Below are 20799 nucleotides of genomic sequence, written 5' to 3' on the forward strand. Positions count from 1 at the left end.
AGCTTATAGGCTGCTAGCCAATGAGTCTAATCAAATTTAAATAATCCGAAATTTGAATATATTGTGTTATATTAATTCTTCTATCTATATTATTTTTATTGGACCCTCTTATTATTAGACAAGAATTTTATAATAGCTTCTGTAGATTCCTTGGGATAATCCATTAAAATGGTGTGGCCACAGTCAAACTCCAGTACTGAAGACTGTGGATATTGCGTTTTCAAAAGGGAATAGTCATTCTTAATGAAACTCGAATGTAGGCCTTTCATGAAAAGCGTAGGAAGTTGGGATTTGGTATGATACATCATTGGGTTCAAACTTGTAGCGCTTGGCCATTTCTTTATCTCGGCAATAATGTCTGGCATATATTCTAATGGTACTGCATACTGCAAGTAATCATTTTCAAGTCCAGAAGAACTTTCGTTATTAGGCTTGTATGTTAGAAAACCATTAGCAAAATAAAGTGCCACATTGTTTCCATTTGGATTGCATTTATTCACAGGCAGCTCCCTAAACATCGTCAGTATATCAGTTTTCCATGATGGGCATGAACGTCGGACTTTGATCTCCCTCTTGACAATCTTTTCTAATAGTTCAAAATTCTGCATGAACATATCATCTACTTTATCTAACTCATAAGGTGGCAGATCAATAGATATGCACTTCTTAACATTTATTTGTCTTGATAAAGAGCTTAGTAGGGCAACCTTCCCACCCAATGAAAATCCGATTAGATAGATAGGTCTACCAGGCTGTTCCCGATATATGTTATCTCTGATCATTTGAATGATATCTTTACTCAAGGTCAGATAGTCATATGGTTGTGCTCTAGGAGAATTACCATGATTTCTCAAATCCACATTATATATGTCGGTTTCAAATGTCTTCATCAGTGGCCTATTCAAAGAATGAAACATAATATGGGAACCAAACAAACCATGTAGGTTAATAATAGCTGGTTTTTCCTTCCATGGAGCAGGTGTAGCACGCCGTATTCTTGGTTTGGTATGATGGAAGGCTAAAGGAACGACATCTCGGAGTTCTAAACCCTTCTTGTGCAAGCTTTTATGCATATTCTCTTCTAATAAATCCAAAGCTGTAACAGTCTTAAGAAATTAAACGGTTAACAAATTCTTCTGAATGTTTATCAACATAGTTGTCTTTATTTAATAAACGGCCAGAATTCTAATACAATTAGTTCCGAGCAGTCGACTAGCTATTTTTTTCACTACAATAATCATCTCATTTTTGAACTTACTCAGGATAAAGGGCGAAAGACAAACAAAATCTGAGGCAAATAGTTTGCTAAAAGCGTGAAATTATACTGATATATTCTGCTGTTAATAATAATTAGCTTACTCAGGAGGGAGCTATCAATTCTGATTTCAAAGTAAAAAAAAATTTCAAGAAACATAGGTTCGAGTAATGGAAAATGTCAAGAATTAGACGATTTAATAGGAAGGTTCTTGGATATGAGACTGATTTAATGACAGAGTTTGATTCATTGGGAGGATCTGATGGCATAATAATTCCCGAAGGCCCCATTGATATTATTGAACAAGAGGAACTGATAGAGAAATTTGAAGTGAATTTGCTTGTTAAGAACCGATGGTATATCAATGCAGTTAGCCTTGCTTACATTATATGCGCGGGTGTTTATCTGATGCTTCTAACAAAGAGAACAAAGATGTCTTCAATACCGCTAATATTAGGATTTAACTCGATAATACTGTCATTTTTGGCATTAAGGTACCACCTTGTAAATGACTATGTCCTGCTTAGATCACTCAAATTAAAATTAACCAATCGCACTATAGACATACTAAATATCACACAGCTCATTATGATAGAGTGGATAGTAATTGACGACTACAGATCAGACACATTGATATTGGTATTTTTGCATCTACCTGTTTTGCTATTCTTAGTGCAAGCATTAATTAAGTTGTTACTCAGTGAAATAGACAGTGATTTGTCACAACTGCGAGACTTGAAATACAATTATAAAAACGCATAAGAACTAAGTAGAACATTCACATATGAAGAAGGCATCCTCATGTTCTATTAGTATAAGTTATAGAACTTCAAGAAATATCACATTATGCATACATGTAAAATTATAGACTGTTTAAGTTCATGGAATATATCATACATTCAATACAGTGTAGTATTGTTTATCGTTATAGACGCAATAGTACACTATCAAATTAAAAAAAATTAATGGTTGCTAAGAGATTCGAACTCTTGCATCTTACGATACCTGAGTGCTCCTGAGTTTGTTAACCCAGTAAGTAATGTTTCAACTTGAATCAGGCGCCTTAGACCGCTCGGCCAAACAACCATACTGTATTTGTTGAAAGGGTAATCAGGATTGAGGTATAAGAAGTACCTAAATTTTCATCAGAAATCATACGGAGCTATTCTTATTACTGCGATACCAAGTTACTCCATGAACATACAACAGTATGCTGCAATGCAAGTAACCTTTATTTATTTGTTGTGTATATCGTCAACAGATCTTGATATGCCAATTGGCAGTCATACGCACATGCACGATATATTATTATCTGTCACTACCAACAATATTCGTGACAACTGTTCTAACATTCCTGTAATAATGCAAATGCGGACCCTAGATGATATATTAAAAGAGTTCACATTATATTATAATTTATGTGTATAATCATTGACTTGTTTCCGGATCATTAATTAAAATAACAAAACTGAATTCCAAGACAATCACTTAATATGCTTGCGTTGAGGACATCTGTTGGCTTGACGAAGAATTTGTTTACAAGAAGACTACATATTTCGCCGGTTCTTTTGAAGAAGAAGCCATCACATAAGGGGAAGGGAGGTCCTGTAGAGGATGAAGAGATTGATATTGTGAATCCTTCCATTTATGTAGATGAACTTGTATCAAAATTTGATAAATCTTTGGAGTTATATAGCAAAGAGCTTACAGATAAGAGGAAAGGTAGCGTCAATGCAAATATCTTTGATAATCTGAGTCTGAAGAATGGCGCGCTATTTAAAGAGATGGCTTCAACAACATTAAAGGGCAAGGGCTCTTTACTTGTGACTGTTTTCGATCCTAATGAAGTGAAAAACATCGTAAGTGCTATTTTAGCATCTGGACAAAACTTAAATCCAGAAAGAGTGCCTACAAATAATCAACAATTGAAGATTCCTTTACCTCCACCGACGGCTGAATCTAGACAAAATCTTTGTAAAGAATTAAAGACAGTGTTTGAGAAATATAAACAGTCACCCTCAAAAAACTCTTTAGGCCACATAAGAAATGAAGTAATGAAGAAACTCAAAAGTTTACAAAAAAAGGATGAGTCGGTAAAGAAGATTATTCAAAACGTTGAAAAGGTACATAAAGATTATGTTACAAAATTGAGTGAGCAATTGAAGCAGGCTGAAAAATCTGTTATGGGTCAATAGTAATCAAGTCTAAAATATCTATATTCTATATGCTGTAAATAAAACTGTCATCCAGAAGTCGACAAATGAACTTCTAACATTAAGAACAAAAGATGATCTATTCCTGCTTATTATCAGTAATATATAATTATATATGTACAGACAAAATATTTGTATATTTAGTTGGCATTCTTCGCCAACGACACCAAAGCTTTAATTCTTTGCCAAGTAGTCATAGCATATGACCCAGTGATGAAGCTCTTAACAAATCTCCATGCCTTGTCATTGCTTTGAATAGGATAGTCCAAAGGCTTGGGAATTTGTGTTGATATAAAAGGCAATGTGTCGAAGCACACACTTTTAGCATTGCATAATCCCAAAAGACCTTCTTCACCACCAAATTTACCATAACCAGAACCGTTGATACCACCAAATGGTAGTTGACAGACATAAAAGGTAGCGAAGTCATTTATGGCAACATTACCAGTTTTCAGTTTATTTGCAACAAAATTGCACTCAGAATAATCGCTACCAAATACAGAGCCACCTAAACCGAATGGAGCGGCATTTGCCAACTCAATACAGTTGCTAGTATCTTTTGCTTTCATCATGACTAGTACAGGACCAAAGACTTCATTTTGGGCAATATCCATGTCAGGTGTAACATCAACCAAGAGCGTTGGCTGGAAATAATGGCCTTGTGGATATTTTGGGTGATTATATTGGGATCCACCATATAAAAGTCTGGCACCTTTAGAAACTGCATCTTGGATGAGAGCCTCTAATGTCTTAAATCTATTGTCAGAAATCATAGCTCCCATGTCAACAACTTCCAAATGATCAATGTCAGAACCCTGACGCAAAGGTGTTTCTTTCATACGCTTTTCTAGTATGTTTACCAGCTGATCATAGTTCTTTTCACTTACAATTACTCTCTCAATACCAATACAGTTTTGACCAGAAGATTGGAATGTACCTCTCAATATGATGGAAGATAATGCATCAAGATCTTTAACTGAATCAAGAACAATGAATGCGTCTTTACCTCCCAACTCTACAACAACCGGTGTCAAAGACTTAGATGCACAGTTTAGAATGTGAGAAGCAACTGATTGACTGCCAATAAATGTGATATGCTTAATCCCTGGGTGAGATGTAAAGTGATTAGCTGCATCATCATCCTTTGTAGGTGGCAAACAGTAGCATAATTGAACAATATTGGAATCGACGTCACAAACATCTAAGCACTTTCTAACCATTTCAATAAAAAATTCAGATGACCAGACAACTTGTTCAGAACATTTCACAATAATAGCATTACCAGTGAAGATGGAAGCAATTATTGGACCCATTAGGTTATGGAATGGATAGTTCCAGGATACAATAGAGCTAATGACGCCAAGTGGTTCGTAACGGACTTCAGCGCCTTTGTAGAATTTCATAAAAAAGTTTGTTGGTCCTGGACGTCTTGATGGTTCCAAAGTGCTAGGTCCATGTTTCAAGATCCATTGAATTTTTTCCAAAGTTACCAAAATCTCACCCATTGATGCATCTAACATTGTCTTACCAGAATCACGACAAGCTACTTTAGCTATTAAATCTTGGTTTTCTAAAATGAACTTTTGAAGAGTAGCTAGCACTTCGAGTCTCTTAGCAATTGATGATTCAGCCCATTTCATTTGAGCAGCGTTAGCATTGCCTACCAATTCATCGATCTCATCAGCGGTCATAGACTTGAATTCCCCCAAGTATTGACCAGTTGCTGGACAATAACTTTGGATATGTCTTGGCTTACTGTCATCAACCAATTTTGGAGGATTCAATCGCTTACCTTTCCAATTGGGCTGCACTTCTTCTGGTGTAGACACATTAAACTTCCTAGCCTTGTATTTGTATCCCGAAGAGCATAACAGCAGCTTGTACCCAACATATAATGTGAAAATGGTAGCTACCATTGAGGTTCCCATAACGATGCGAGGGTCTGCTACCACATCCTCATTGATTATGGACTGGTTGCGCAGAATGTCCCTAACGTACTCTTGAATAGTATGGTTGAGCTTTTGGACCATATCGCTATTCAAGTATATATTGTCTTGCATGACTCCTAAGGGTTAAAAAATGGAAAATAAAGAGCACCCGCTAAGATATAGAATGCCAGCTATAATTCTAGTTATAACCGACTTTTAAAAAGGACTTATATACTTTCCCAACCTAAATCAATTGAGTAAGCTGTGTAAGAGAATATCTCAAATTGTTTTCTACCTCGTTTGTGATAATTATGAAATCTGCTTCATTATTTTCTTAGCTTTTTCGTTTAACTAAATTAACCAGAATACTGATTAAAGTAAAGGCAGAAACCAAAGAAAAAATTAAAATAAAATAAAATATCCTGTAAGCACCGATATTTGCATCCTTCGAATGTATTACTTGTAGATATATATTTCGCACTAAATTTACCAACATTCGTAGAGTTAAAATTACATAAATTCAGTTTGAAGACAGTTTCCAAACTGCTCTGCTGCCACCAAAAAAGTGGAACTTTTATGAAGTTTCCATGGTTTGACGCAACCAGGCGATGCTATATAGTTTGTTCCGATCAATTCAATGAGGTCAAATTGAAATAACAAAGTAATGGTATAACCATTTTTATTTTTTGTTCAGAGTTAATTGTTGTACAAGAATTTTCCTATTTTTATTTGAGTTAGTCTATCTAGTTATAGTTTTAGATAGACATTCAGTTGGCATTGATGTGGACTTCCGTGGTTGGTTTTGTAACTGCTTCTAGCAGCAAATCCACAACCTGTTTCTTCTTCGATTCGACGGTCTTCTTAATCTCGTCAAGTTCAGATTGGACCTCGGCATCGGCTTTCTTCTCGAGTTCTTGTACACCACCTGCGTTGTTACTCTCGAAATCCTTCAATTCTTGTTCCTTCTTTGCTTTGTAGTTCTCTATCTCTTTGGAAGCATCAAGCTTGGCTTGCTTGATCTTTTCTTGTCTATATTTTCTAGCCTCTGTTACTATTTCATGGGCTTCCTTTTCAGCCTTCAGAAGCGTGGCGATACCGTTCTTTTGTGACTGTTGATAACCATTTAAAATCCTCAGCTCTCTCTCTCTCTCGCTTTCATTTAATGCATAGACATAACAACATACTAATAGTAGATATATAGGGGTTTTATAGAGTACACTTAAGAGTGCCACACCCCCCTTCTCACTTCTAGACTACACAGTCGCGGTTATCACAAAAGTCCTTGCTTGTTAACATTGAAAGATAAGAGATTTCATATCCAGATTTAAGTTGATGTTAGTATATCCAATTCTTGGACTATCTCAATACTATCTGTCTTAACTAGCTGCCATGCTCTTGTTACGGAATTGGGCTTTCAAGGTTTCCCCCTTATGGATAATCTCAAAGACTGTTCCGCAGCGCACAGCAAACAGCATCAAACAATTCATTGATATACATGTCTTGCACATACCATGATCTCTCTAGTTAGTATTTAGTTGGCTTCTATATATGAGGTCCCTCCAATCTAGCTTTGTTCATCGATTACTGTTCTGACTGTTAGCTACTTCTATCCTTTTCTAATCTTCCTGCCTTTTCCAACTGACTTCCCGGCTTTGTTCAAAATCCCACAGAAGAGCGAGACAATGGGTCTCTGAAAAATTTAAACATCTTCCAACTTGTGCAATACGATGCGATGCGATGAGTTAAGTTTAATGGTTAGCTTTCGAGAAGAGATACGTACATCTGGTAGCTATAAACCTTACGAAAGAGAACTGTATAAGGTAGTCGGACTCAAACTGGATACAGGAAACATTAGTAGCAAAAATTAGGTTTCAAAACAGATGGGATTGTGTGAAGTTTGCAATGTGGAAGAGTTTAAATATAAGTGCCCAAGGTGTTTTAAGAAGACTTGTTCGTTAGCATGTAGTAAGCAGCACAAAGCAGATGAAAGCTGTAGTGGAAAAAGTCACGATCCCACAGCATATATACCTAGAACCGATATCAAGGAAGCCGATGATGAGAATCATGAGAGTAATATATTAGTTCAGAGAGATTATAATTACTTGATCAATATGCGGCGTGAGGTTGAAGTTCAAATTGATGATAGCAAAAGGAAGAATAAAAGAATACTGAGAGAGATTTACGATCCTTACATGGCCAATAAGCGTCAAAGAGGGAACTCAGACAATAGCAGTAGATTGATCCGAAGGGGTGTTTCTTGTTTAATGCTTCCAAAAGGTATGCAAAGATCGCTACAGAATAAGAGTAAATGGGATAATTCATTAAACCAATTTACCTGGACCATTGAATGGGTCTTATGTGGAGACGGTGACACGGTGACACATTTGACACATCGAGCTAAGGAAAACGAAAGCGTGGTGGAGGGTATCAGTAAAATAGTCTTTAATAAGATACAAACTTTCTACAAAATCGAAAACGGAGATGGGGATGAAACTCAAGCTGTACTATCTAGAGAAGACAGAATCGCTTTGATCAAGGATTATAATCTTGAGTTCTATATCAAATGGTTCCCTTACAACTCAACGGAAATGTCTGATTCTCGCAACCTTATAAGGATTGATGCAGTCAATTCAACATTAGGTGATGTCTTCAAAAACAGAACAGTTATTGAGTTCCCAACCATATATATCACAAAGAGTGCGCAAGAATTGCCTAAAGGTTTCAAAGTTATGATAGAAGAGAAGGGATCCGCCCCCGGGGCGGAGGAAAATTCAAGGGTGAATGTTGCAGGGTCAGGTTCATCTTCTGATACTGAAACGGATGATAGTGATGCTGAGCCAGAAGAAGAGAGCTCAAAGCAAGATAATACCCAGAATAAAAATGTAGTCGTAGAGAATGTGAGCGAAGCAACTGCTACTGTTGATAAGGACACATCTGATGAAGAAGATGATGATTACAATCCAGGAGTGTCGCTTGATTTTCTAATGAGTTGATTTTTGATATTATTCATATATTCATATAATTTATAGATTTGCACTTACAAATTTTATCAGCATTACGTTTAGTTTCTAGACATATGATAACTCTTATTTTATATTAACCGCTCATCGATGTTTCAAAGATTTGCGTACAACATTTGTTTAAATTCAAGTGCCAATTATATAGTCGAAAAGTTATATTAGTAACGTTTTGAATTGAAATCAATGTACACAGACAGGCCTATATATATATATCAAGGATAAAAATATATAGTCTAATTTTGGTTTTGATATAGGTGCTATAGTTCATGCAAGAGAGCACTAACTAAAAGAGAATTTATGGTTTTTTATATTATTGAAATGACAATTGGTTTGAGTACTTGCGATGCTCTATATTGCTTGTGAAAAGAATTAAAAAGATAAATAAACACTAGTTAATGAAGAGTTGGAAAGTGTTTATAAACCTTGTTGAGCTCTTCTTCTGTCACGTTCTTCAGCAATGGTCAACTTGATACCCTTACCCTTTGGCAAGGAGATGTATGGCTTACCTTGTTCACCGATAACGAAAACGTTGTTCAATCTGGTGACGAAAGTGTTGTCCAAGGAGTCCTTGACGTGAACCAAGTCGAAACCACCATCGTGTCTTTCCTTGTGAACGATGGTACCGATACGACCCAAGTTACGACCACCGGTGATGTAGACCAACTTACCAATGTCGAACTTGATGTAGTCAGTGATCTTACCGGAAGCCAAGTCGACCTTGACGGTGTCATTGACCTTGATGTTTGGGTCTGGGTATCTGATAGTTCTACCATCGTCAGTGACAACGTATGGAACACCCTTCTTACCCAATTGGACCTTCTTGACCTTACCCAACTTGTAGGAAGCTTCTTCGTCAGTGATACGGTGGACAGCGAATCTACCCTTGACGTCGTAGACCAATCTGAAGTTTTCGTTGGTAGCTTCCAAGGTGATAACATCCATGAAACCAGCTGGGTAGGTAGCGTCAGTTCTGACCTTACCGTCAACCTTAACATGACGTTGCATCATGATAGCCTTAACTTCACGACCGTTCAAAGCGTACTTTAATCTGTTTCTCAAGAAAACGATCAATGGTAGGGATTCACGCAACTTGTGTGGACCAGCGGATGGTCTTGGGGCGTAACAGCCGGACAACTTGTCCAACAACCAGTGGTGTGGAGCTGCTAATCTCTTTAGATGCTTCTTTCTGTTGGTATTGAGATTATGGAAAACTCATTTCTGGTCAATTTAGCTATCAAGTAAAAGATAGTTAAGATGATCATGAGTAAACAATAAAGTATAATGTTAGTAAACGATTCATTGGAAGTTATTCTTACTGTATTTGTTATTAGCGATGCGCATTTGTATCTGGTATATTTGTGGTACAACTTTTTTCATGGTCATCCATCACAGGAAAGAAAAATTTTGTATTTACACTCAATAGGAAAATTCAACTGTGTCATAACTCATAGTATTTCATTCGTCTATATCAATCGTTGGCTTGGTAATACTTATGACTTATCGGTACAGCATCAATTTTAGTTCATAACATAATACTTTGCACAGCTGAAGGGAGTTATCTTTGTAAGTTTCATTGGTTGATAATCTAAATATTTTAAAATTTCTTGATTTGCAGTATGACACATTAATTGTTATCTAATTTCAGTTAAGCTACTGGTCAAAGCGCCTTTTTAATAGTATAGCTCATCCTCTAAAACAAACAGTATTAATCTATAGCATTCGTTGGTTTATAACATACGGTCCTCTAGCCATCTTTACTTCAACGTTGGTGTTCTTCGGTGGTGTTACAAAAGAAGTATTATAATTAACACTAACTTGAGATATATACTTAACTTTTAATTGCAAGTGGAACTTATTTCAAGATTTTTTTATTCAGAAACTTACTAGTTTCCCCCATCGTACTGTGATCCTAGCGTTTTACTTTTCCAATCATCTCTGGGGTCCTTGCGTCGTCAAAGGTTTTTCGCAATTCCCACACTGGCATTACCCCGGCACACGGGCAAAGCAGAACTCACCTGTCGCGCTAGGTAACTCCAACCCACCAGAGACAGGAAGCACTAGGCTGGCAGGAGCTGGCATGCTGCCCACACGAAGAGGCCAGCTAGAAGGAATTCTCATTGGTGGAAGGAGGAGGGTAAAGAGGAATCCCCGTTGCATCGAGGGCCTCAGAGAGAAATGAAACTCGGTCTATTTACAAGTGCAGCATCCACAAGGGAAGTAGACTACAGGCCAAAGCAAAACGAAAAAGGATGAGTTAGGCAGAAGTGGCAACAACACAGAAGGGTGAACCTAAGCAGCCCAAAGGGTAGGGACTGGAAGTTGGGGACTACTTAGGCAGACACAATCTACTACACCCCCCCACTGGCAAAAGGAGAAACCCTACTGGAACCACACTTGCAAGAACATCACTGGCTAGACCAGACTACAATCAAAGAGAGTAGGCAGAGAGTGACGGAGCAATACCTTTTCCTCCAATGTTTCACCTCTTACTGAAAAGTTGGTGTAGAGCGGTTTACACACACAACTGAATTTGCACCCACAACCAGCTGAAGAGACCGCAAACAAAACAGAGCCAGAGGCGTACGAAACAGCGGGTTTGTTGTGCAGCTACAATATCCTCAAGTCCTCCCTCCAGGTTCTAGTGCAAACTACAAGTAGAAAATAAAAACTAAAGAAAAAAGCTACAAAATAAATCTGATGTATGGGTGTTCATGTTTGAAAAAATCGTCACAAAACTTCACCAATTGTAACAACTCACGAATATGTAGGCGTGCCGTCCTAAACTTGTCAGCCTCGCTCTTCCACTTTAATCGTGATCAATCGGATCGAGTATGTCAACCCAATCCGTGGTAGTTTTGATTTTTGTTAAGAGGTTCAATTTCAAAGAAGAAGGGGTTGTGGTGCGGAATAAGTAAGAGAAGAGGGCAAGAGGAGATCACAGAAGTGCGTTTTCATTTTGAGCCTTCCATAAGTGTGTACTGCTAGGTAGAGACAGGGCCCTTTTTTTTACTTGTTAAGCTAGTTATAGTTAATAAATTGCTACAGCTTATTAAATCTTACTTCATTGGGTATAACTTACATTTCAAAGAACTTGTTTAGTACAGGATGTTTAAAGCTTTCCACAACAATGATCAATTGTAATGCTAGAATTATTTTCTTCTTTCTCAGGAGGATGTATAATCACTTTTATATATTGTGTCATTGTTTTATCGTTACTTGAAGTGCTGATGGGATGTCATAGGCCATTATCTGGCCTGTGGTATATCTTTCAAAGTAGTTTGTCCCCTGTTTGTAGTAAGTTCATCTTGCATACTATGGCATTCGTACCTTGAGCAATCGTGATAAGAGTGAGGGCCTATAGCAATGCTCCAGAGCATTCATTCGAATCGCAGTTCTACAAATATGTAGCACATATGGGCATTTTCTCGCACTTAGAATTGCCGATCCTTTTGCAAATCATCCGACCCTGCGACAATTCTTACTCATGAATCGGTGAAAAAAAATGCAAGAAAGCTGGTGAATTTGTCTGGAAAAAAAATCGAATTTGGCAAGGAATATTAAAGGGCCTAACAAATGACTGTTATATATTGGTTGCTATTTCCTACCATTGGTCATTGAGCTAATATTACTTTCAATCTTGATGATTCTTTTGAAGAAATCCAATAATCACTTGTTATCCAAATAAATTGTCATACATGCTATGCTGATCACTGTCTTATGGCTATGCACATTGTGTGTAGTACTGGCGAGACCGGAATTAAATTATAAAGAGCGGACTTTTACCAAATGGGAATTGGATGAATACAAAGCGGAAGTCAAAGAGTTAATTTATTTTGGACTGGATGAGTATTTAGGCAAAGGGTTTCCTTACGACGAAATAAGGCCAATAAGTTGCAAACCAAAGACAAGGAATTTTAAGGACCTTTATGATACTGGAACCAATGATGTGTTAGGAAATTTCACAACGACTCTAATAGACTCTTTGACCACAGTGGCAGTTCTTGGTGATAGAGACAGGTTTAAGTCCTTAGTCGATTTAGTTGACTCAACTTACCCAAATGGATTTGATATGGATTCTACTGTTCAAGTCTTTGAAACAACAATTAGAATAATAGGTGGTTTACTCTCAAGTCACTTGTACGCAACAGACCCAAGTAAGAAGGTATATTTGGGCAAAAAAGATTATAATGGTTGCCTTCTGAAATTGGCAAAAGACATGGGAGATAGATTATTGCCGTCTTACTTAACCAAGACAGGTTTGCCAGTTCCAAGAATAAATTTGAAATACAAATTTCATGGAATAACACCAGACTTAGTCAACGAAAACAATGCTGCAGCTCTAAGTTGTCCTATGTTTGAGTTTACATTACTTTCCTATTTAACACATGACGCTAAGTATGAAGAGATCACGAAGTATGCTTTCAAAAAAACATGGGATTTAAGGTCCGAAATAGGCTTAGTACCGATGTCTTTCAATCCCCAATATTCGTATTCATTTGGAGGCGTAACTGGTATAGGTGCCTCAATTGATTCGTTTTATGAATACGCACTGAAAGGTTCAATCCTATTTGATGATAATTATCTTCTTGATGTTTGGCATAGTTCATACGATGCAATAAGAACTCACGCCAAGGAAGATTGGTATTTTAATACAATCGGAACGAGAGACGGCCATAAAGCCACCAATTGGGTGGATTCCTTGAGTGCTTTTTTCCCCGGATTGCAAGTTCTGGCTGGAAACATTGAGGACTCGGTTTACCAGCATATGCTGTTTTTGAAATTATGGGATACTTTTGGTGGTATTCCTGAAAGATGGATGATGGATGGAATATATAGTTTTAGACCGCTAGAACTGCCCTGGTATCCACTGCGTCCAGAGTTTGTTGAATCCACTTATTTCTTATATAGAGCCACCAAGGATCCTTTTTATCTAAATGTTGGATATCGAATCCTCCAAGATTTCAAATTTAGATTTAAGAAAGAGTGTGGATTTGGTGGTATGCAGGATTTAATTAGTGGTGAGCCACAAGATAGAATGGAGACATTTGTTTTGAGTGAAACACTAAAGTACTTATACTTATTATTTGATGAAGAAAATGAAATACATGCCGATAGAGGTAATATCATTTTTAGTACAGAGGCCCATCCGATGTGGATTACCTATGAAATGAAAAGAGACTATAATGAAAAGAAGTTCTTCACTGATAAAACCTATTTGGAACACTTAGAAGAGGTTCAACTTTTTGATTGGGATAAAAAACTGAGGGATAATAACGAAAAGAATAAGGAATTGTTGAACAAATATGCAGATGTATTGAAAAGAATTAACAAGTTTAGAAATAAAACCAAAGAGGAACTTTCTGGCCTGATGAAAGAAAAAAAGGAAGAACTGGAAGAGAATGGCATAGTTGAGTCTCACAACGCTGAAATTGGACATAGTCAATTTAAGGACGTGTGTAAGGTAAGCAAATATCGTCAAAATGATGCTGGGTTTTCATTTTCTAATATCATGTCATCATTTAAAAGAATATCAGAGCCGGAGAGGATATTCAACACAACACTCATAAAGCCTAATTATCTAGATGATTATGCACCATTTGAGTTTGATAAACAGTTCTACGATAGGTGGTGTCCACGCAATGCATCATCATCTCTTGCTGCTACAACATTACCATTTGATATTGTTTTAGAACTTCCAGGACAATATGAATTATATCAATACCCAAATGGGACTGTTAATGCGATGAAGCTTGGAAACAAAAGGAAGTTACGTCTTGAAAGAATAACTCGTGGCGATATTGACGTGTATGGAGAATTTGTTAGCGATGCAGATTTCTCTGGAGTTAACTGGGACTTAGTTCGACAAGGAAATGCTAAGTATGAAAATGGCACTGCACTAAAGAATAATAAAAGCCTCTATAGAGTAGTGAAGATTGATGGTGTTGTTATACCTAGGAAACAAATGCTATTCGTTAATTCCACATTGTTCAAAGAGGTAGTAAGTTTCGAGGAACTTTATGAAGATCCTGAAATATTGCATAAGAGAGACATCTTACGTGCATTTGGTGTCAATAAGGATGGCTACTTAATTTTCAATGACACCGTTGTAAGCAACTGTAAAATTATTTAATGATGGTATCCGGTATACTTGCATTGTAAAGCTATATAGGCATAGGAACATTGATTGTAATGGTAGATTAGAGTGTATTAAGTAATTACTTGTAAAAAGAATATCAATTTACTAGAAATAGATCAGTACATCTACAATAGAAACGAAAGTAATTCCTTAAACAATATGAACCACCGGTACAGTCTTTCCTTGCAATGTGAAAACTATTGCGGTATAGATTGTAGCCGGTCTGAAATTGTCAAATAGTCCAAATTTATGGGAACAGATATTCGGTATATTCGGTTGAGATAGTACATAGTTAGAAGTCTGCCCAAGTAACCTATCATTTTTCTTTCTAGGCACATACTGTTTCTATCTTGGCATACACTTGGGTTACTGAATAGCTGGGCACAATTTACCAATTAGCATCACATGTTCCATTACAAACTATCGGTAAAGGCCTGGGGAGAGGGGGGAATGAGAGGTAAACAGCAAAAAAAGAAAAGATTGTCATACAAGTTCAGCTTGCCAATGAGAATTTGGTAGAGGGCAAAGTCAAGTTAACCTTTAGTAAGACTTTACGCATATTGTGTTAAAAATGTAATGTTTTTATTAGGATAGTTTACTCACCGCGGTAGATAAAATTTGTATGGATACTCAAAAAAGAAAGAGGTCATATATTGCATTTCTTTCTTTTTTGAGCTTTTCGAGGTCTTTTGAGTATACACAGGTTCGCAAGACCTCGTCAGTGGATACGCAGACTGCTACAAAAATTGGAATGGCACAGTAAGAATTGCCGTAACAAGACCGCGAACCCGGTATTAGGTAACCTCAGCCGATGATCTAACCATTCGGAATACACATCAAGCATCTAATAACAAGAATGAAATAAAGAAAGAAGAATCCCGGTTTTCTACCAAATGATGCAACTTCTCGTCCATCCTAGTGATCTCTATTTTTGCTAAACTGAGATTATCTACGATCTTCATTGTCTCATTACTAGAATATCATTACCCATCACTTAACGCACCAAGCTTGGATAATATACATCAGATTTTGTAAACTGCATGTGCTACTAGACTTGATTACGCCGCGACTCGCTAAACAGTATTTGAAGATAGATGGCATACAATTGCATTTTATTCAACGATATGTGTTGAAATGAGACGCCACAAAAGGTAAACACGTACTTATGGTCATAAATTTGCATCAAACTTTGGAGCTGTATGGATTATGGGAAGTAGCATTCAGCAACTTCATGACAGTAGAGTCAAAGCACTACCACATCTCACGGGATAGATGATATTGTCAGCAAGGACAAAAAAGAAAAGTTGATTTACCTAAAATTGTGTTGCGCTCTAATGGAGTCTAACCAAAAGAAGAAAGAAAGCTGAATATGAACAAAAAAGAAAGTAATACACCGAAAAAGGAATAACGTAAAAAATTAACACTATGCAGTGAAAAGTGGGTGGGAGACATAGTACCCATACCCAGCATAATTCAATGTTCAGTATGCTAAAACTTGGAAATTGAATCCCTGTTTATCGTTCAAAAAAGGACGATCTAATACGACGAGGAACTGTAGCAATCGCTGTGCCTTGTCTGCAACTCTATGCCAAAAAATCGGTTAAAAAAATTTCTTTTTGTAACAATAACCAGAAGAGATACTTCTCTCATCCTATTCTAACTCGGAATTGCAAGTTTTCACTATTCCGCAATATGTAAACAGTAAAATACATGTACATATATGCTTCAGAGACGGAAAGTAGGGACATTGTTGGTAGAGGATTGCTCCGCAATGCTATCTATGCTTGTTTTCGTCTTGTTATTCTGTGAAGTAAAAGAGAGGATAAATACATGAAACTATATGGGCACTGCACCGTCATCTAACTCCCTCGTAATGATCATATTTTATTTTGTAATCGATGAGCTTGAATATTCATCATTTTTATCCTTCCGTGGCCCCTTCCCTGTGCCCTTAGCCTGCTTTCCTCTCATTTTTTTATAATTGTGAAAGATAACTACAACATATTCTTGTTACCCAAAAATGGAAAACTTGCATGGAGTGCTTATACATATCCCGTACTGCTCTGTTTTTCATGTCAAAAAGGTCAAGTTTCCCTCAGCCATTGATAGAGAGATGAGATAGGAAGGGACAAGACGATGGTTAGCTATTTTGGAAGCCAGTTGTGGATTTAACCACTACGTTTCTTAGTGTGTAGCAGTTTGCAGAACACGCGATGGCCAACCTTCCCCGCTACCCCAGTGAGTCCCCAGGGGGCTCTCTAACAGAAGCAAGATTGATGATGATAAAAGAAGATAGCCATGTCTGAAAAGTAAGGAGCGAATGAGAGGGCATCTAATTACCAAGCTCACTTATTTTTTCAGTATCCCGTTAACTACTTTCACGGATACATATGGGCATCATCTCCATAGTATATTCTCTCTACATTGTAAATACAATAGAATTCCTCCGTAGGAAGAAAAAAAGCAAAAAAAGAAACTGTTATTGTATATGTTGTCCCTTTTCTTGTAATGGTATATTAAGAAAAGTTGGAACCTGTAGTAGTATATAAAACAAATCTACCTTTTTAGCTGTTAATAGCGCAACTTTAGAATAATAGTATCAAGCCAAATAGATAGTTTCAGTACCAGTAAGTCTCAGATTGGATTCCATATCATATTCACAAGCATTAGCGTGAGTAGGGACTTGGTAAAAAAAGAAAAGGTAAGGGTAAAGGTAAAGAAAGCTTGGAAAGGCTATCGGGATTTTATTGAGAAAGATCATTACTTTCATCTGCAATAACTCAAACGTTTAGCAATTCTATAAGGAACGCTTCCCAATAGAGTTCTAGCATACATTCAATACTTTCTGGTTTAAAAGAGAAATTTAACATAGGGCATTTATAATTAACTGGAGCTTTATCTTTTATTGACTTTTTCTGTACATAACTACGTCAAGAGGAACGTGTTATTCTGCTAAGTGAGAAGTGGCAATAATAACAATACGACTTGTTTAAAATACAATTAAGGGGATACGAGACTAATTTTAGGCAAATACACTATATTATTCTTAAGCGCATCATTATCTTTTGCGTTACAGAATCAATAGAACATCAAATAACACACATCTCCTGCTCAGTCATTTGAAACTGTGATCAAATTTTAGGTGACTATTGTTATCCAGTCTGACATTATTTAACAACAGGTTTGTTATTAGTGAGCATACTGTAGTTTATTTATTTATTTTAAAACAGGAGACTTAAATTGCCACCAGGTTTTTGTTTGGATCAAATTTTGGTTGCATACTACTATTAAAACTGAAGGAGACTAGTTTCTTAAAATTCATTACATCACAGAGCCAGTTTCATCTATTATATCACCAGAGAAGTTATTTCAGAGCTGAGTTTTAACATTGTTATTGTCTTTACTGGAATTCACATAAGTTTGAGATTAACTAGATCTAATCTACATCGATACATTTCGCGACAGATACAATTCAAAGGTTTTTTTGATAGCAGTTCACACTTCAATAAACATTTATTATAATGAACTTTTTTGGATCAAAGTCACATCATCCCAGTTCTCAAGGGTCCTCGAATTCTAACTCCTCTTCAAATGGAAATAAGCATGCCCTGGGTAGTGCTGGTAATGGTTTCTTCCCTAGCTTTACGTCACAAACTGCAACTCCAACTACAGCAGTGAGTTCAAGTTCATATGCAATGGGAACAACAGGTGTTGCTTCTGAAGATGTCATCTCAAGAATGAAGGCTATGAATGAACCTGCTAAAACAAGTACTCAAGGAAATAACGTAAATCAGAAAATTGTTATTGGTGTTAATGATAAGCCCGCTATAATAACTACAGGTCCTGAAGAGCAAAGTACAAGAGATGAGCAAAAACATGGTAGTGAACCTCAATTTAGGACAGATACTCATTTAACCCCATCTCCTGTGCAACTAGAACAATCTTCGAGTAGTAGGACGGATAGTAGTAGTAGTGGTGAGAATGATATTCCAAGAGGAAAATTGGAAGTAACTATTATTGAAGCCAGAGGACTGAGCACGATATCTGAAAACTCATTACCATATGTGGTTTGTACTTTTGAGAGCTCCGAATTTATTTCTGACGGCCCAGAATCCGTTGAAAACAATGGTAGTTATGTTAATAATCATGGTGGCTTGTCTTCTATTAGGGAACAGCTGCGTAAGAGACCATTATATACCCATAGGTCTTCTTCACAGCTTAACAAACTAACTTCCCGTCAAAACAACTTTGACTCGGAAGTGGTGTCTAGCGGACTAAATCCAATATGGCATCATAAAGCTACATTTGACGTATTAGGATCACATTCTGAGTTAGATATATCAGTGTATGATTCTAATCATGAAGACATGTTTCTAGGTCAAGTAAGACTTCGTCCTAATATTCACACAACCTCCAATATGTCACATGAGCAATGGTATCCTTTGCAGAGTAGAGTTATGGATGAGAAAATAACGGGAGAAATACTAGTCAAATGGCACTATACCTTGACTAAGAAGAGGCACTACGGTCCTCAGGACTTTGAAGTTCTACGTCTATTAGGTAAGGGTACTTTTGGCCAAGTGTATCAAGTGAAAAAGAAGGATACTAAAAGAATATATGCCATGAAGGTGCTTTCCAAGAAAGTTATTGTAAAAAAGAACGAGATAGCACATACTATTGGTGAGAGAAATATCCTAGTAACTACATCTTCAAAAGCCTCTCCTTTTATTGTTGGTCTAAAATTTTCTTTCCAAACTCCCACAGATTTATATCTAGTCACAGATTATATGAGTGGAGGTGAGCTATTCTGGCATCTTCAAAGAGAAGGCCGTTTTACGGAAGACAGGGCAAAATTTTATATAGCAGAGCTGGTGTTGGCTTTGGAACATTTACATGACAATGACATTGTTTACAGAGATTTAAAGCCAGAGAATATACTATTAGATGCAAACGGTAACATAGCACTATGTGATTTTGGTCTTTCCAAAGCTGATCTCAAAGATAGAACTAATACATTTTGTGGTACTACTGAATATCTAGCTCCAGAACTTCTTTTAGATGAATCTGGTTATACAAAAATGGTTGATTTCTGGTCTTTAGGTGTACTAATATTTGAGATGTGCTGTGGTTGGTCACCTTTTTACGCTGAGGATAATCAAAAGATGTATCAGAAGATCGCCTTCGGTAAAGTTAAATTCCCACGGGATATTCTTTCCCCTGAAGGTAGATCTTTTGTTAAGGGTCTGTTGAACAGAAATCCAAAACATAGATTAGGTGCTATAGATGATGGTCGTGAGTTGCGTGCTCATCCTTTCTTTGCCGATATCGATTGGGAACTATTGAAACAGAAAAAGATCCCTCCTCCATTTAAACCTCATTTAGTTTCGGAAACCGATACTTCTAATTTTGACCCTGAATTTACTCAAACATCAACGTCATATATGAACAAGCACCATCAAATGGCTGCAACTCCGTTATCTCCTGGTATGCAAGCGAAGTTTGCTGGATTCACATTTGTTGATGAATCTGCCATTGATGAGAGATTCAATGCTAACAATAGTAACAGAAGGTTTCTGCAAAGCTCTTCTTTTATGGAGCCTGGATCCTTTATTCCTGGTAATCCTAATCTGCCTCCAGATGAAGATGTTATTGAAGATCAAGATGATGATGACTTTGAGAATGTGAAGAACCCCAGAGATTTAGATTTTGATGGTGATCAGCATATGGATGATGAATTTGTAAGCGGACGTTTTGAGATATAAATATTGATATTTGTCTTTCATTTTGGTTGTTTTTTTTCTTGAGAATGCAATATTGAGGGTCGTATTATAGAAAAGAGTTCAGGTTAGTTGTATTTTTTTTTTTTTTCAAATCATACATGTATTTCATAGAGACTTTTGACCCAAAAACCTTTATTTTTCCCTCAACATTGCTAGGATTTTCTCACTCTTTATTAAAATTTTTCATTTACTTTAATTTCACTTAATTATTCCTTTATTAATTTATTTCTGTTAACATTTTAAATATCGTTTCCTAATGCCTTTGATTAACTAAGTTCAAATATCATTTGATTAGAAAAACGTAAATAGAAAACTAGAGATATTTATTGCTTTATCTTTTCATAATTTAATGCATATGAATTTTGTACATCAATTGGGTTTATTGCTTGCTTGCTATTTTTCTTGTTGATCACTCTTGCTGCATTTATGAGATTGGCCATGCAACTGCGAGAATGTCAATATACCGT

At 36.6% G+C, this 20799-nt stretch overlaps 9 protein-coding genes and 1 non-coding gene across 10 annotated transcripts; 5 read left to right on the forward strand and 5 right to left on the reverse strand.

The window, feature by feature from the left end:
- Positions 1-95: 95 nt before the first annotated feature.
- EAT1 (putative hydrolase) lies at positions 96-1073 on the reverse strand (the record flags this gene model as incomplete). The annotated part of the gene is made up of 1 exon (XM_446354.1): positions 96-1073. The coding sequence occupies one exon, from the start codon at positions 1071-1073 to the stop codon at positions 96-98; it is 978 nt and encodes a 325-aa protein (XP_446354.1).
- A 359-nt stretch (positions 1074-1432) lies between these two features.
- Positions 1433-2017, forward strand: GVI51_F08437 (uncharacterized protein; the record flags this gene model as incomplete). Its single annotated transcript, XM_446355.1, has 1 exon — positions 1433-2017. One exon carries the CDS (start codon positions 1433-1435, stop codon positions 2015-2017), a length of 585 nt encoding a protein of 194 aa, XP_446355.1.
- Positions 2018-2221: 204 nt separating this feature from the next.
- On the reverse strand, positions 2222-2341 carry tL(CAA)5. Its single transcript has 2 exons — positions 2304-2341; positions 2222-2265 (listed from the first exon to the last, which is right to left on the reverse strand). It is a non-coding gene; the product is annotated as a tRNA-Leu (tRNA).
- Positions 2342-2748: 407 nt separating this feature from the next.
- On the forward strand, positions 2749-3450 carry RRF1 (Rrf1p; the record flags this gene model as incomplete). The annotated part of the gene is made up of 1 exon (XM_446356.1): positions 2749-3450. One exon carries the CDS (start codon positions 2749-2751, stop codon positions 3448-3450), a length of 702 nt encoding a protein of 233 aa, XP_446356.1.
- A 158-nt stretch (positions 3451-3608) lies between these two features.
- On the reverse strand, positions 3609-5528 carry MSC7 (meiotic recombination directing protein; the record flags this gene model as incomplete). The annotated part of the gene is made up of 1 exon (XM_446357.1): positions 3609-5528. One exon carries the CDS (start codon positions 5526-5528, stop codon positions 3609-3611), a length of 1920 nt encoding a protein of 639 aa, XP_446357.1.
- Positions 5529-6163: 635 nt separating this feature from the next.
- On the reverse strand, positions 6164-6909 carry VMA10 (H(+)-transporting V1 sector ATPase subunit G; the record flags this gene model as incomplete). Its single annotated transcript, XM_446358.1, has 2 exons — positions 6164-6505; positions 6907-6909. The coding sequence occupies 2 exons, from the start codon at positions 6907-6909 to the stop codon at positions 6164-6166; spliced, it is 345 nt and encodes a 114-aa protein (XP_446358.1).
- Positions 6910-7276: 367 nt separating this feature from the next.
- Positions 7277-8389, forward strand: BCD1 (Bcd1p; the record flags this gene model as incomplete). The annotated part of the gene is made up of 1 exon (XM_446359.1): positions 7277-8389. One exon carries the CDS (start codon positions 7277-7279, stop codon positions 8387-8389), a length of 1113 nt encoding a protein of 370 aa, XP_446359.1.
- Positions 8390-8830: 441 nt separating this feature from the next.
- Positions 8831-10168, reverse strand: RPS4B (40S ribosomal protein eS4; the record flags this gene model as incomplete). Its single annotated transcript, XM_446360.1, has 2 exons — positions 8831-9602; positions 10155-10168. The coding sequence occupies 2 exons, from the start codon at positions 10166-10168 to the stop codon at positions 8831-8833; spliced, it is 786 nt and encodes a 261-aa protein (XP_446360.1).
- Positions 10169-12116: 1948 nt separating this feature from the next.
- MNL1 (alpha-1,2-mannosidase MNL1) lies at positions 12117-14546 on the forward strand (the record flags this gene model as incomplete). Its single annotated transcript, XM_446361.1, has 1 exon — positions 12117-14546. The coding sequence occupies one exon, from the start codon at positions 12117-12119 to the stop codon at positions 14544-14546; it is 2430 nt and encodes an 809-aa protein (XP_446361.1).
- Positions 14547-18073: 3527 nt separating this feature from the next.
- On the forward strand, positions 18074-20314 carry SCH9 (serine/threonine protein kinase SCH9; the record flags this gene model as incomplete). Its single annotated transcript, XM_446362.1, has 1 exon — positions 18074-20314. One exon carries the CDS (start codon positions 18074-18076, stop codon positions 20312-20314), a length of 2241 nt encoding a protein of 746 aa, XP_446362.1.
- Between the last annotated feature and the right edge of the window lie 485 nt (positions 20315-20799).

Source organism: Nakaseomyces glabratus, chromosome F, assembly GCF_010111755.1.
Source record: "Nakaseomyces glabratus chromosome F, complete sequence".
In the NCBI taxonomy this organism is placed as follows: Eukaryota; Fungi; Ascomycota; class Saccharomycetes; order Saccharomycetales; family Saccharomycetaceae; genus Nakaseomyces; species Nakaseomyces glabratus.